General features: G+C 38.9%; 1 protein-coding gene across 7 annotated transcripts in view; it reads right to left on the bottom strand.

The window, feature by feature from the left end:
• SEMA5A (semaphorin 5A) overlaps positions 1–16,850 on the bottom strand; it is a 498,071-nt gene that overhangs the window by 137,817 nt on the left and 343,404 nt on the right. For all 7 annotated transcript variants that reach the window (XM_042806859.1, XM_042806857.1, XM_042806861.1 and 4 more), the window contains 3 exons: positions 13,651–13,713; positions 7,314–7,412; positions 5,870–6,083 (listed from right to left, as the gene is read on the bottom strand). In XM_042806859.1, coding sequence (XP_042662793.1) covers positions 5,870–6,083; positions 7,314–7,412; positions 13,651–13,713 — 376 coding nt within the window. The remainder of the gene's footprint in view (positions 1–5,869; positions 6,084–7,313; positions 7,413–13,650; positions 13,714–16,850) is intronic.

Genomic DNA, 16,850 nt, shown 5'->3' with positions numbered 1-16,850 from the left:
ATTCTATTTCTGATGGGTAAGGAAATGCGATGAAGGTGTTCTGTAATAACTTAATCTGGTGAGGAGAAAGGAAGTCAGGGGAAGCACCTCCATCTTGTATCAACTTACCACTCTCCTACTCTGTCAGTGACCTCTGGGAGAAGATGTACAGCTTTGAAAGCAAAATCACAACACAACTGCTTAAGTTTTTCCCCTAGTAGCAGCTCCAGTGAACAAGCCTAAGGAGGGGTTTCGAAACCAGCAGGCATTTCCCTCCCATTTTAGGGTACTGGCAAAAAAGATGGTATACACAATAGAACAGAACCAACCTTATGGGTGGTGCAAACAAAGGGAAGTAATCATTTATCTTATTCCAAAATATGCAACAACTAGTAGCATGTGCTTTGCATATTTTTGGTCAGGTGTCTTATCTGAAAGCTAAAGACCAAATTGCACATCTCAAGAGCACCCTGGTTTTGAGTTACATAAAATATTACATAATGAGAAAAGCTTGCGCTGGGTAATTACAAGGCTTTTCATTAAAAAACAGAAAAACGAAAGGATAACCCTGAATCATTATAGCCATTTCCATTAATCCTTAAAAGCAAAAGTGAAACGATTAATTTTTGTTCTTAGGTCATAATTTCTTTCCACATATTCTACTAGCAGCAAGAGTTATAATAAAAGTCTACTAACAAACAATAATAGAAATGGACTCAGAGCTATATTAAGCCCTGCTAACCAAACCACATTTGTAAGACTCTTACTTTTACTGTTTCTTGGGAAGAATGAAAGTACCTACTCTAGATTAACAAGCATTTTATTAAGTAAAATGTTTTTAAGAAAGTGGTCTCAGAAGAACAATTTTAAGAGTATCTAATAACCAAATGCTTAGGGTAGCAAGAGGAAAAAGTGATAATATTATGTCTAGCAGCCGAGCAGAACAATCCAAACATTTCCATACTCTTTTCAGCTGGAAAGGCTTCTAATCTGTGCAGAATTTTATTTATTTTTTTTTCTGTTTTGGGTCTACATCTGATATAAGATTACATTTTAATCATCTATGGTCTGCCTACTGATGAAGTGGCTTCACATTTAGAACAAGGTTTTTCTTTATTTAACATGTTCCAATAGCATCTACCATTGTATGTCTAGGATAAAGAAAACAGCTCCAGTGTATTTCAAGACAGTTGGATATCCAAGTAATATAAGCAAAGGCATCTGGCAAATAATGAAACCAAATGTCCCAGTGTTTCTCCATGTAATGAAGCAGAAAGGAATTGATTGGGATTTCAGTTTTTTCTTTAATCTGTTTTGTCCTTTTATTGGCTAAGTGAAACAAACAGACACAAACCTTCACATTGAGGCATCAGATCAAACATTTCCTGTTTTGAGGAGGTGAATCGAAAGGAGAAATACCTTTACTAACCGTAAATGTTCACCTACAGAAAAAGTTTCTAAGCCTAAGCAGTAGAGCCTTTTCCTTGCCAAGCTGGACCCACTGCGGCTTGTGAAGTACAAATATAACTATTCCATTTACCTCTGTCCTCTGGAGTAAATGATGATGAATCCTGCCCCTGATGCGCTTTGCAGATCAACTCTAAAGAAAAGTCTAATTAGAAGCACACTATAACAGTCACCTCTGGATATGATGCAAACTCTATGTTACACTGAGAGCTTAAAGAGACTCAAATAAACACCATGCCAGCTGTAAATCAAGGTGTAGGGTTTTTTTAATGAAATATTTTATTTATTTGCTATCGGTTAAAAATGTCCAAAGCAGACTGCTAAGGCAGACTATTCTTTTTATGAAATACTACAAAGGTAATTGTAAAATGTTCTAGCAACATCCTGCCCTTTACTGACCTGAGCAGTTGGGTGAAGCTCAAAGTCTTGCTGATTGCAGGAGAAATCAATGGAAGAGCCATCTGCTTTAGACATAATCCTCAATGTGTGCTGTATTACCTCAAATCCTTTCTCTCAAGTACAGGAGTACTTGAACACAGATTCAGAAAGAAAAAGGAAAGAGAGTAGGTAGCAGAATAACACATTTTAAAGAATAAGATACTGGTAAGCAGCCTTTCTACCTTCTTCATTTGTTTGTGCATACAGATTATATATATATATATATATATATATATATTCACTTGAGTAACTTCAAGCATTATTTTTTTCTCTACGTGAGAAAAGAGAAAGCCAAAAAACATGACATCATGAGAGGGAGAGCTGGGATCTGTTTCACATTTTCCAGTTTACAAACCTGCAGCCAGCTGGGCTGCCTGATGGGAAGAGTGCTGTTTTGCAACTGTTGTTAACTCATCTGGGTGACCGTGTTCCTCTTGATTGAGAAAAGTGGCAGAGTGGCAGAGTACTGACAGGGTTGGCAGGAAAGAAGAGGATAACATGGGGTATGTCTCTTTACTGTCAGCTGATAAATTCTTTGTGAGAGACCTAACCTGTAGAACTGCTGAGCTATGGTGAATGCTCAGGTCAGAGCACTAGGGTAGTCTGTTCCTTCAACAGCATCTCCTCGTGGAGATGAGCAGAATCTCTGCATGGTCATGACTGCGGTGAAAAGCCTGCTCACTGCATTTGGGCCAGCTGCATTTCATGTTGTCTATAGGAGGACAGAAGGAAGACAGAAATAGGCTCCGTAAGCAGACCAGTAATTCCTTTTTGTAGAAGAGGAGGGAAGTTCTGAGTTTAAAATATTGTAACTGGAAACTGTATTCAGAGGTAATCAAGAGATGAATAGATTACTATTCTTAATGTTAAAAGAGACCAAGCTTGATAACTGCCTCCAAATGCTTCTCTTCCTCCACCACTCAAGAAGACATGACTGATTAAACTCTAAAATTTTCCAAAACAGGACAAATTTTCAGGACATGGGCAGATACCTGCAATATCTGGCCAACTGTTCAGTCTGCCATTAAAAACTGTCAAACCAGACAAAATTCAGGGGAGTCAAATCTCAAATATTGTCAGCAGGTTGTCTGGAGGGTAAACAACGATCATGTTCAGAGACCCTCTACGATGGCTCCACGATAACTAGCTCCAGTCAACAACAGAATTTCTGTGCTGGCAGTTGCTGTGTTGTCCAACTACCTTTTTGGATCAGTGCTTGCTCAATATCTTTGTCCTTTGCATACCACGGGGCCACTGAACTTTCCTTTTTCCTTTCAGTTATACTCTCACAGTATATTCTTGTAGCTTACTTTTACACGTATCCTGAATAATTCATATTTTTAACCAAGCTATCCTAACTCTTTATCACCCCAGATAATTTTGTGTTGAGTGCATCAAGAAAATTATAATACAGAAGTGAAAGTTCACTGACTTCTCCATACTCTGCTAAGGTTAAATACCTGATCAGAATGCTGCTCAGTAACATACACTGAAAATAACTGCTAGCTTACCTACCCAGCTAATGTGGATTGCTGCCATACGCCTAGTAGAAGGCAGGATCTGGCAATAAATTCAGGACTATGGCTGAACCAGAATGAATGGGGAAGCTCTGACAGGCCATCAACTTAAAATTTATTTTATTTGTGGTATCTGTGATTCCAGAAGCTGAAATCACAGTATGGTAATATAGGATCTCACCCCAATCACATGACACATCAGCTCCGTTTCCCTTCCCACACCGCATGTCATGGCCCCTGTGACTACAGACCACCTGAAAATTAAGGTTAGGAACAAGGTTTCTTCCATGATGAAGATTCGGAGCTTCCCACGTCGAGGTTCTTCACTGAAGTTACAGCGGATGCTGACATCAGACTGCCTAAGCACGTGGGCACGTCCCTTTGGCCCGACTGACGGCATGGAAACCCCTCGAGTACACCGGGAAGTGTGAGAGCCATTAAAATCAATGTCTTTATTGTGTAGCAATAACACATGGAGCAAGACAATGAGCTGTGGTTTAGAATATTGCCGTCATCCCCAGAGATAGTTTGAATCAGTCCAACGTGATTTTCAAAGTAAAAAATCTAAGTGAGAAAAAAAACATTGTGCCTCTAAGGGAAACATGGATGTAAAAGAACTTACTTCAAACTGAAAACATTTACAGACACACGTGCATGCACGTGCATGCCTAAAAGAAGGCTGAATTACAGTAACTGTCAGCTACTGCCGCGGAACAGATACTGAGTAGGAAGCTTCCATTCCAGCTGATGCCTTATTTTTCCTTCAGGATTATCTGTGTTACTTTCTCACTGAAAGCAGCAAAATCTTCACTTCCATCCGAGCACGAAAAACTAATGCAGTTTCTTGGCGCTCAGTCACATATGAGCAGGCAAACTGACATAAAAGCAGATGAATCCCCAACTCAAGCAGATGAAGCCCCAACCCTTAGCTACCCTAGAAGACATTTCTCCTCCCTTTCACGTAGGTAACTGGGCTGCTTCCAGCCTTTTATTGGATTTGCTTGAACTGGCTCCAATTACAAAACTTATCTTGTTCTTCCTCTCCAAAGATAAAAGCTATACTTTCCCGTCAATTCTAAACAGTTTTGAGGCAGAAGAATGAGCTCTAACAGAGAATGTATAGGTGCAACTGAAGCTTTAAATAGATAAAATGCAAATACAGTGAATTTGGTTAATTAGAGGAGTCTGGGGCAGAATTTTAGTGTGCCCTTTGGCATAAAACATATCCAGTTAAACTGAAAACTCAGTGTGAAGAATTTTTTCCCTTTGACAGAAGCACCCAGGTGTGGCACAGCAATTAGTTCCAATACCGCTGCTGTGTGGAAAAAAGGTGCCTAACAGGGTTATCTATACAATGAGTTAGTTTTTCCTCTCACATTTATTTTGCACTGCTATAGTTCTGTTATGCTCCATGCAGTTTGGTTTTGTTTTGCTAATGAATATTCTAAAATTGGATGACCTTCAGAGAAGGCCAGAAATTTCTCCAAGCTACCTCCAATGGCTTCCTTGTACAAGGAAAATACACCAAGCAAATACATACAATTCGGCATTCAGATCTTCTGAAAACAAATATATTCAAAATAAAGTCTGTCACTTGCAGCTGACCTAACATTCTGAAGCTAGAAGGGTTTGTAGTTGTACTTAATTTCAAAGATGAGAATGATTCTGTCATAACATGAAATGCACAGTGGGAATAGAGACTGTTGTGTCATGTAGCATGAGTTATGAAAATCATTTTCTTTTTCTACCAGGACAAGCATGGGCAAATTACACTACTTACAATTTCACATTTTATGTTAAAAAAATAATTTTAATTTTAAAATAATCTGCTTCTCTTTTCTAATACATAAAATGGCAACTGGCCTTGTTACATCTCAGGAATACCTATCTGTTTACAGCTTTTTCCAGCTGGAAATCCTCATCAGGTGTTTAACATCCGTGACAGGATTCATTGCTACAACAAGATTTTATATGTTCTGCAGACTAGTCCCTACCCTTTGGCTATAATGAGTGTCAAAAATGTCAGCCTGCCACCTAAGAAGCCTGAAAGCACAACTTTTTCTGCTTGTCAAGGCTTGGAATTGCAGGGAAAGCCAGGAGAATTCAGTCCATTCTAACTGTTTATTTTCTGCCTTAAGTTTTTGAAGGACCCAAGAAAAGAATGCTCAGGGCAAGCTACTGCTCTTGGCTGACTCAGCTTTGTCAGGTAAAGACACCTGAGACACAGAACAGCTCATCCTTATGCCTGCAAATATGAATTAAATATAGAAGCGCACATCTACAAACCGCAACTATATTGATTAAATACCATAATACTTATAAAATTAAAAAATGTATCGTGCAAAACTATTTTGAAATTAGACAAACAGTACTCTAAAAGCATTCCAGTTCTCAGCGTGGAATTTCAAGACTGAATACGGAGGACAAGGGTTAAAAAAAGATGAGTCTCACGGTCCATCAGCACTCACCATTCAGCCACTTGGAGTTGTACTGGGCAGTGCGGAGAGGAGGAAGGTTCCCCAGACTGCGGTAAATAGCGGGATCCCTTCCTGGAAAATCCATGGCCGTAGCAGCATATAACTCCCCACTGGAAGTGAGAAGAGCAGTGGAGTTGTGCTGAGGACTGTAAGGACAACGAGCCATGCCACTGATCTGGTCGTGTATCTCTGTCAAGTTACTTAACTGTAAAAGAGAGAGGAAAAGGGATTAAAATGAGGAAAATTATTCAAATGAAAATTATAATTTCAGACAAGATGCTTCACACTGAGCAAAATTCTATGATAAACACCAGTTATCTGCTTTGGTACTGTACAACAGTAATGAGCTAATCTTTACATCAATCTGAAACTGTCTCATGTAGCAAGTTTTACTGTAATGTCCTCTGATCTCACTTCTGCCACTGCGGTATGTAGAACATGCGAGCTCATCATTAGCCACCATGCCTAAAAGGTTTTATGTTAGAAGTGACTCAAAAATGCATCATCTCCACACAGATTGTTATTCTGAAAAACAGATCTGATTGCCAGAATCAACTAAGGTATTACTGTAGCAAACGGTCAGGGAAAAAAAAAAAAAAAAAAATATCCTTTTGTTTCATTGGTGTGTTCTAGGAAAGAATCTCACATGAAAAATTAGATTAGAAAAAGGAGCTTTTCATTTCAGCAGAACTATCTTCCTGATTTAGTAGCCCTAATACTTTCAGCCATAAAGCACAGTATGATGTTAATATGTTATTTGAAAATAAAGGTACAATAGGTTTAAACATAATAAATGTGCCAAGGAGTTTTCTGGTGGTACAGCTATTCTTCGTATTTAAACGCCTCTCCCTTCCCGAAATAAATATCCAGCTTAGTCTAAACAGCGACATTTTGATTTTTATGACCATTATTGATCCTTAATGGACTCTCTATCTTTCATACACATAAATTACAACTGTGTTTTGTTTTGTTTTTTTTTTTTCAGAAACAAAACGACAGATTTTTTCCAACCAAGACTTCTCATTCTCGCCAGTCAGAAATCACTAGTCCAGGTACTCTCATCTTTCCCAGAAGTCCACGTACACCGTAAGCAGTTACCCGAATACATTTTATAACTAAACCAACTGATGCCAATCAAACCTGACAGACCGCCAGAAGCCTTAGAAATACCTCAGGCTCACGAAAACCGGCACGTGGCAGGAACAGAGCTGCTCGTCGCTGTGCTGCCCTCTTCCACAGCTGAGGAAGAGGCTGCCAAAAGAGGTCATCGGCTACCGCTGCTCTGCGGCCTGCCACTGGCCGAACCAGCCTTTGACGCATCAGCTCCAAGAGCAAGAGGCACAAGGCCAGGGCCCAGCCACGGCACGCTCTGCCGTTTGGCCTGCTGGCCCACGACAGAGGCTGGAGCTGGGGGGACGCAGCATTTGACGCCTACCGTCCGATTGGTGCAGATGGGAGTGAACGCGTTGGTCCCGCAGGTAAAGAGATGGTTGCCTCCAACAAGAAGCACTCGAATGTAGTTCTGGCACTCCTCCTGCCGTGCAGAAAAAGAAAGACCATAGCCAGTGACACTTCAAAGGACAGGGGAGACTGATCACGATTTGCTTTCCGTGGTTTTGTGGCCACACATGAAAATTTAGGGGAACAGGGCTTGAGCACGCCTGGCGTGCTAGCGGTCATGACAGAAATAGATTGCCTAACTACAACACATGCATCCATCAGTCTTTGTGAGAAGTTCTTATCAGGATAACAATAAACCTCTTCAGTACCGAGTATTTCTTCTAAGTGTGTATTTCAAAGGTTTAGCTAAACTCTGAAGTGATAGATCCTGATTTAAATAATACACTGCTGTCTCGATAGATCAGATGCTGTTTTCAAAGACACACGAGGCCAAGGGAGCAAGTTGGGAGGAAAACAGGAGAAAGAACAGGTTTTCACTATCACCAGTATGTTGAAACCAGTGCAAATAAAATTCCTGAGATGTTCAGACACAGATTTGTCACTACTAGTTTCATAATTTCCACAATATGTTTTATTAGAGGCATCTATGTTTCTGTTAATCTGAAGTTTCTCAAGAAATTTCATTACCCCAATACACAGATGCTCACCCCCGAGGAATACTTTGACATGTTTTTTACCCCATTAGGATGTGTGAAGACTTTATGATATTCATTCCTCTCATTTCAGAAGCTAGAAACCAACAGCAATTTCTACTGTTTATTCAGACAGAAAGCCTTTTTCTGCAGTGCTAAAAAGCTCCCAGAATTCTATGTGGGAAAGATTCAAACACTCCTCCTGCAAAAATCAATGTCCCTATTTAATAAAATTAACAACATAAACAGTAAGCTTGGAAAAAACCAATCGTCCTGGAACCCTCCATTTGAATGCTCTCTAGCTTTCATTCACAAGACAGTCTCACGAAAGCATTAAAAAAAACTTGTAAAAATACAGCTATGCAATTCTAATAGATAATAAGTGGAATCAGGCAAGAAAATCCACATAATGGTAATGCTGCAGAAGTCCCATTGCATGGCTTACAGTTATGTTAATTGTTTTGCTTGTTTATCTTGAAATAGACTCTCATCCTGGAAGACAAGAAATATAATCCTGAATAACTTGAAAAGGCTCAAAATAGACTGCAAAGCAAGATGGGAAAATACTTTAAAGATTTCTGAGAAAATTCTCAGAATTTATTATCTATACCTTTCACCATACTAAATAAAGTTTAAAAAAAAAACCACCCCCACCCCATAAAATCTGAGAAAAAACCCACCTCTTGAAAAAATATTCCCCAAAACTACATTTGCATTAGTCTCTCATGAAAATATGGCTTTTAAATGCATCTCTCTGAACCTTTAAAGGTGTCAAGAACCTTAGAATTAAGATTTGACTCCAATCAGGTAAAAATACAACATCTTTATCTTTAACTTACCAAAACTGTCATGTTAGTATTCTTTCAATCAAACAGAAGCGAATATGCAACCATATAACAGAGTTGGGCAGTGCAACAAGCCTTTTAAAAAGTAATTATTTAATTTCAAGCCATTTTCCTGATTCAGGTTGTCTTTACTACACACACACACACAAAAAGGCAATTCCTTCTTTTTTTTTTTTTTTTTTTTTTTTGTGGGAAGGGTGGTTAGGGGGGTTCATAGATTATAATACAGTAATTTATTGTTCGGGCTGCTTCCATCCTGCCCTTTGCAGCAAGCCATGGAATGTAAGTGTAGGAAAAGTAAGTGGGTACTGACATTACAACCCATCCAACCTTCCCTCTTCATATTCCAGAGCTCCCTGAAACAGTGCCATTGCCAAATTACTTGCACGCTGATCACCCACTCTTTCTGTTCAGAAATAATGTTAATTTTTTAAGCTCTGACATTCCTGGGATTCACAAGATTCTTCTAATGTTCCCAAGTCCTGTGCCAACTGCACAACAATCTATATTGCAACAGGGCAAATAAGATATCTCATGAAATTTTTGTTGGGTACATAGTACAACAAAACCAAAAGTGCAAGGACAGTTTTTGCAATTGGCTATTTTCTTCGTACAACAAATCCACAATAATACAAAACAAATTTAAAAAATTTAGTCATGAATATAGCAATCCCCACCCAAAGAGATATTGAAAAAGGACTCCCATTAGTCATTTGAATTGTTCAGAGCCACTTTTCTAGCTCTGGCGTCAAGCTCAGCTGGTTCACTTTTCAGACGTGCAAAAAGGAGATGTGTGTTGTAGAAGAGGCACTGGTGAATGAAAAGGACTCCAAAAAGCAAAGGGTTTTTTAGTTTGGAGAGTGGTGGTAGGTTTGGTGGCCATCTTTTACATAGTCTTATTTTCCATTTCATCTTGACCTGTGTGCCACATACCTTCCTATTCTCTTGTAAAAATATCTCTGAAAGAAAGAAATTAATTTAGCAAGTATTTTCTGCTTTTGTATCAGCATACCTGAAACAAAATGTAACTATCAGAAACAATTCAGCAGCCAAGCAGGCTAGGTTGCTATTTAAGTTGAAGGCCAACTTGACAGTTCAAGGACAATCTGGCTGCATATGCTGATCCTTTTGCTGCAATGCTTCTTGTACAGGCTAACATTTTAAACATACCCGTGTTTAATTTTTTAATACTTTTATTGAAATTCCAGATGCTAATACACACAGCCATTAGAATCTTAAATAAGCAAGGGATAAGAGACTTCACTTCAATTAGATATATTTTTTTAATGTCTTTTTGGTTTACTGTATTTTTACCATGTGTATTTATATTTTTCCTTTATAACAATACCTACCACAAGTGCCAGTCTGAATGGCAAAATTTATTCTCTTAACCATGTGTGGTGTTTTAGACTTCTCAATGTTGACACACGCTGGCCACAAGGACGTCACCTTGTCTGGCTTGCTCCTGAAGTCACTAGTTATTTTAAGCAACAGCTTAAATTTGTGGATAAATGTCTGAAGTCTCAGTAACAAACACCAGCCTTCAAAAGTCAAGTGTGCATTACACTGTCGAATGTGACAGATGTCCCTATACGTTTTCCCCTTCAGCTCTTTTCATTCGTTGGCTCCTAAAGTGCAAACTTCAGAACAACAACAACTGCTAACAGCTAGAGGCAAAAATTCTGTGCAGCTTCTTTCTCGAGAACAACAACAACAAAAAAAAGGAGTAGTGTTTAACTGACCATTATCTCAAAACTACTAGAGTTCCTGCAGGGTTCAAAGCTAGTTTCTGGTTTCGGGGCACTCAATCAGCAAACTGACTTGTAGTTTTGCTGCCTGAACTCATTGCCCCCGTGCTACTCTGTGGGCAGCAGAGCTTCAAGAGAAACTGGGATTTGAACGAATAACTTACCCGCAGTCATCCTTGTAATCCTCACCTCTCCTTCGCCACAGTCTGGGCTGGCCTCGTATATTTTTCCTCCAATCTTTCCTGTCCCTTCCCTACAGTCACACCTGTGTCTGCCCTGAAATCTGAAGTCATCCTTAGAAATATTATAGAAACGCAACTCCCAGAAACTCTCCAGTTTGGGCTCGATCTATTTATACAAGTAAGCAAGCAGTCTTCCTGATAAGAGTAACTGGAATTGGGTCTCCCGGGGGATTTCCTCTGAAGAGGGACAATTCACTGTAGCACTGGACTGAATTCCTCATGGTCTGATAATTCTCAGTTTTTCCAAGGAAGGCTTTTGTGGTTTGAGGAGGAGGAGGAGCACGCCCCTGATCAGGTGCTTTCCTCATCTGCATGCGTAAGTCCTCCTTACACAGTGAATATAGTGACCCTGTTTTAGTCTTGGACTTAAAAGCAACAAAAGACAAACATCATTAGGCTATCCTTCCTCTAGCCTTCAATTTATCCTTTGATTTTAACCTCAGTCACACCAGTGAAAGAAGAAGAGGCCCAAAAAGTTCAGACAGCTGTCATTCCAGCTGGGTAGGTTGCCTCAGTCAATATCTGCATTTTCTAGAAATTCTCCTATAAGAACCTTTCAGGCCATAAAGTCTGCATGCCAAAAAATAAAAAAATCCCTAAGGTAACAATAAGAAAATAACTATTTCCTCCCAGGATTACCTTTAAATATAGTAAAATATAAGAATTGCACTTCTCTTCTAGATTGTGAGGAACAAAGCTATAGATACAAATGAAACACCAGATCTTTATCCAACTAATAACAATAATAAGAAACAATCTTAGAGGTCATTATTAGAGTAGTGTATATGCTATTTTACAGGGACAGCATAACTTCCAGTCACCAGCTTCTTCAAAAGGTTGTGATAAGTATGAATGAAAATATGCACATGTACCACACTGAGGTCCATTCTTAAATGCATCTCACCAGTGTTGAGTATTTCTCCTAGCAAAATTATTTAATAGCAACATATGCTTCTACAGTTTTGATCTGCATGTGGATCTTACAGCACAGACAGTATTCTAAACATAATATTCAAAAGTTCCCTACTATGGTCTTAAATTTACCATTACTTTCATGCATCATGTTAGATCACCATCACTGCACTGTGACTTTCAGACAAGCTGAACGTTATTCTCAGTTTTAAACTCATAAAATCAAACTTTTAGTTACACATTGCATTCCTACAATGATAGTTTCCACTCTATATGCACCTTGATCAGTGCAACATGTCATATTGTCACTTGAGCAGGATCTCTTACTCCGGAGTTTTGCCACCTCAAAATTAAGGATGAAGGCTTGAAGGATATATTACATAAAGAAGCAGAAATCTTCCAGGGACAAATTACAACTTACAAAACGAAACATTTGCTTAAAAGCATGAGGTCTCAGAAGTTCTTCCTTTTCTCTCCACAAACTGACAAGTAAGATTGTAGATCAGAACACTTGCTAGATGTTATTTCTGCTGTTAAAGCCTTCACACATAACCTGAGTAGACAAACTCTGATGACTTAAGTTAGGTTAGATTTTACTTAAAGATTTCTATTTCTTTTCTCTAGCTATTACCCCCTTCTATATGCCTAGCAAATCCTGCATCTTAATAGCGAGTGAACAGTGACTCTTAAATACACGTTTCCCACAAAGGCAGGGAAAGAAAAGGAAAGGAGAAGGACAAAGGAAGCAACAACATTGTTAATGCCTTTTCCCAGTACTGTAAACTGTTTCTCCATAAAGACAATCACCTTCCATGCATGAAGCTTTACACTGCACTTTCACTACACTTTTTGTTTTGTTTTGTTTTGTTTTGTTTTTTTTCCAAGTATTTCTGTCTTTTTCTACCCTCACAGTATAACATGGCCCTGGCTTCTGAAGCGAGGCCATTCTTCCTGTTTAATCTCAAACGGAAATGCACAGGCCAAGGGTACACTGAAACATTACTTTTCAGCATTTAGTAAAAAAAAAAAAATCTGGAAATTAACTATTTAATGGGAGTAGTTAAAAAGTCAGTGATTAGATGACTACGCAGAAGAGACTCTTCCTCTGTTAGATAACAGAAGCATTTGAAACATGCTTTTGAAGCTTGGGGTTTTCTGAGTTTTGCACCTCAATAATATATGTTGAGATGTTCTACTGGACATGGGTCCTGAAAGCAGGTGTGAGCTTCTGTAGGTGTTGCTCCTGATGTGTTTTCCCTTTACGTTGTAACTCAATGAATTTTAACCATTAAACAGTATAATAATTGCAGGCATAGGCCGCATGCATTTCTAACTGCTTTTATCATTAATTTGATAACTAGCTTTAGCTTAGGACAGCCACTAAAGAACACAGCATCCATACAGGTTCTATCTTAGCACTGCACTCACCTCTGCTGAATAAAAGAAATTGTAGTTGGTCAGATAGGGAATTGGTTCTGAACACTAAAAATATATCAAGTCCCATGTTTAAAAAGTTAGTGAATTTCATATTATTTTCTTCATAGCACCAGTAGATATGAAATATAAATGTTCCAAAAATTGCATCTAATACACAGGGAAATAAATTGAGGATTTTATAAAGTAATTACAGAGTTATTCAGGATTTACAGCACTGAAAATGAAGTGAGAATACAGCCCATTTCATATGACACCTTGGAGATTCAAAACAGTAAATTGTTGGAAGCTGAAGTTCTTGATCACTTCAGAAAATAATCACATGTCTGTAACTCTCACCCCACACTCCCTATATTGTTTTTTATTCAGACGCCTTTCATACAACTCTCTTCAGAAAGGAAGACAATAAAACCGCATAAGGTAGAGCTTTACACACTGAATTACTCCTGCTACTAACATATAAATTTTATGAAAGCAGAACAGCTGTCTCTTGCTTACCTTTGATTTGCCTTTACTGTAACAGGCTCTTTTAGTAGCTTCGTCACACTGCCATTCCACTGCCTGCAACCAACAGGAGTGAGTTAGAAGTGAAGGGAACACAGAAATAACACCCCCCCGAAATATCTAAGCCCATGCTAGAGATACGTGCTTCAGACATACTGATGATTAGCTGTGCGTGATTCTATCCATAATCACCTTACAAGTAAGCTTTTTCTCCTTAGAAATGCAGTTTTGCTGCCGGTGGTTTTTCAGTGTCTTAATCCAAAGTGAAGCTGGCCATCCCTATGATTCACTGTACCTACCGCTGCAGGAGAAATAACCACAGTCACACTTGGCGTTATTTAGCCACGTCTGGATGAGTCTTATTAAGGAGGGCAGTTAGGAACACAGAGAAAGGCTGGCCCCCTCTCCCCAGCGGAGTTGGGCTGCGTCACCGCCGCACCTGAGGTCCCCTCTGCCGAGAGACCTTGTGTCGCGGGGCATTGCGCCCTGTTGCGGGTTTTGCAGTGCTTCTCTCAAGCATCAGGTGGAGATTTCGGCTGCTCAAGGTATGACTGCAGCACTAATCAGAAACACTGAAGGGCCCATTCAGAGGAAGAAGCAGCGGGCAGACACATGCAAGACAGCAGTGAAACGGAGCACGGCAAAGCAGAAGCGATCGGTCCTAATTTTTGAGCGGTCTCTCTGCTTCAACAGATTTATTCCAGGACTGTAACGCCCAGTCTGCATTACTATAGTGTCACTGCATGAGTTAACTCCAATTATTTCCATATTTAACATTCAACAGCTATGACTTACGAACTCTACTGTTCAGTGGAGCAGGTCGTATGCTTGGTGTTTATGTGACAGTACATGTACGTATTTAAATGTCTGTATATGCTGTCTACTCAGAGGGCATTTTAAATCACTCTGCATTCCTCCACCCCGACAATGCACATCCATTTCTTCTTTAGCTAAAAATGCCACAAAGCACTCTAAGTTTTATCAGCAAGAACTGAGATTTCTAAACTAACCACTGCTGCTTAATTACTGAAACCCCAGCTTTTTCATTTTTATTGACCAGATAATAATGAAAGACCATCCATTCAAATTTAATATAGGTAATATTTTTGTACCTGTATTTTAATGGAGACTATATTAATAACAAATAGACTCTACAATTACTAAAAATAATAAGGGAAAAGCCTATTTAAACTAAAGGGGAAAATGCTTTCAGAGTATACTATGCAATACTGTGATTTGTGATTCAACAAGCCCAAGAATGAACTTTCTCATTTCAGGGAAAAAAAAAAAAAAAAAAAAAAAAAGACTTATAAAAACTAATGCCATTACTTCTCTTTCTCCACCCCAAACCTTCTCATTCACAGTGTTTACTTTTGCAGAGGAACGACTACAGCATATTGGGGAATATATTGAAAGCTTCTGGAAGAATCCACTTGTGAAAGACCCTAGCATTTATAACAAACTATACCTAGCAGCATGAAAGAAATCTCATACTGATTTAGATAAAAAAGAAGCAATGTGTTAGACAGAAAGAGCAGCAATGACTTTACTCTTTTGACTCTTCAATGCAAAAAGTGATTTACATCCATAACAGAGATCACAGTACAAAAGACTGCTCTTGGGTGACCAGTGTAAGTTCCTAATCAATCCATTAGGACGCCCTGAACGTATATGTTATATGGCACTAGATACAAGTATCTGACACTGAATAAATTATCTCCAAACAACACAAAAATTTACAAATGCCTGGAGAAATGCAAGAGTTTTAAGTAGGAGGTCAGAGTAGGAAGATTTATCGCAATATGGGTGCTTAAAAGTAAGGTTTGAAGGAAAGTTCTTTCCAAAACTGACCTGAGAAGATCATGTCAAGAATGAACAGCAGTAAGTACAAAGACAGAAAGACTGGAATAAGGATAAAATGTTTCTCAATAAATCAATTTTCAGTGACAAAATGTCCAGCTTTCAATAGGCTCTAAGTCCAAGGTAAAAGAGTAATTTGAAGGAGAAGGATGTAAAATGCAAAAATTCCACAGTGTCACAAATCAAGCAAATTCAGTACATTTCTCAGACACTGAAAGTTCTGGGAAAGAAAATCAACAGGCTTTGAAGATGGGAAATTTAAAAGCTAAAAGCGACAGCTCTTCAAGCTTTCCACAAAAATCTGAGGAAAGCATACAATGCATCTCTGCAAGCAGGCCATGGTTGGAGAATGTGGGAACTGCAAGCACATAATAATGCAACTAAAATTGAGAACAAGTCAAGCAGAAGCTTAATTAACTCTGATCATAATGAGAGAACATTGAGACAGCACCTCCCCCTCTGCTCCCCTGTTCCCTGCCAAGCGATCACTGAGAGCCAGCCTAAATACTGTTTCAGGAAAAAAAAAAAAAAAAAGAAAGAAAAAAAAAAAAAAAAAAGAAAGAAAAAAAAAAAAAAAAAGAAAGAGGTGAAGAAAACCAATTATCTTGCTGTTAGCAAAGCCACATATCCATTCCTGGAGGGATGGACTCCTTAGGGAGCTTGCTAACCACCACACTTCTAAGACGGAATCAAGCAGGAAATAACGCGACAATCTAGAGATCTGGCTCCCGGTGGAGCCCGTAGGAATGGCACACCTGGTACTACCTTAGCTCAGAGGTTGTGAGTTGGAAACAATCACAGACTGTTAGATTTTAGTCGAATGTTCTTTGAGTTAGGAGAAAGGCCAGAGCTAGATCTCTCAGATCTTAAATATTAATAATTTTATGACCACATCACAAAACCACTAATACCATTATTGATATAACTGCAAATAAACTTTCTTATCCTTCTTTGACATCCACAAAATACATAGATTTAAATAAAGCTATTAAATATTTAAACATTATGTAATATTTCTGGATACCATAGTTAACAGCACGTACAAGAACTCCCATCGAATAAACTCCCATAACGATATACAAATACATATGCTTGCAAGCGAAGCAAATAAACTCTGGGAAAACCCTGTCCATGGCAATGCATGCTACAGGACTCATATTGTCTGGACAAGAAATAGGTGCAGACGCGCTAGTGACAAAGCTAAGTGCCATCTTACTGTCCAACGGCCTTAGGTTCCACTGCTGGAGGAGACAATAACGGAGCAGGTTGCAAATGAAGTTTATTGCAAAGGCATCCAAGTAGTTCAAACAGGTGTACTTGGGTCCCTAAGGCTC

The sequence above is a fragment of the Tyto alba genome, unplaced genomic scaffold, assembly GCF_018691265.1.
Source record: "Tyto alba isolate M040663 unplaced genomic scaffold, T.alba_DEE_v4.0 Super-Scaffold_48, whole genome shotgun sequence".
Taxonomy (NCBI): domain Eukaryota; kingdom Metazoa; phylum Chordata; class Aves; order Strigiformes; family Tytonidae; genus Tyto; species Tyto alba.
The sequence above is the reverse complement of the archived record's forward strand: the minus strand, read 5'-3'. Positions and strand labels throughout refer to the sequence as shown.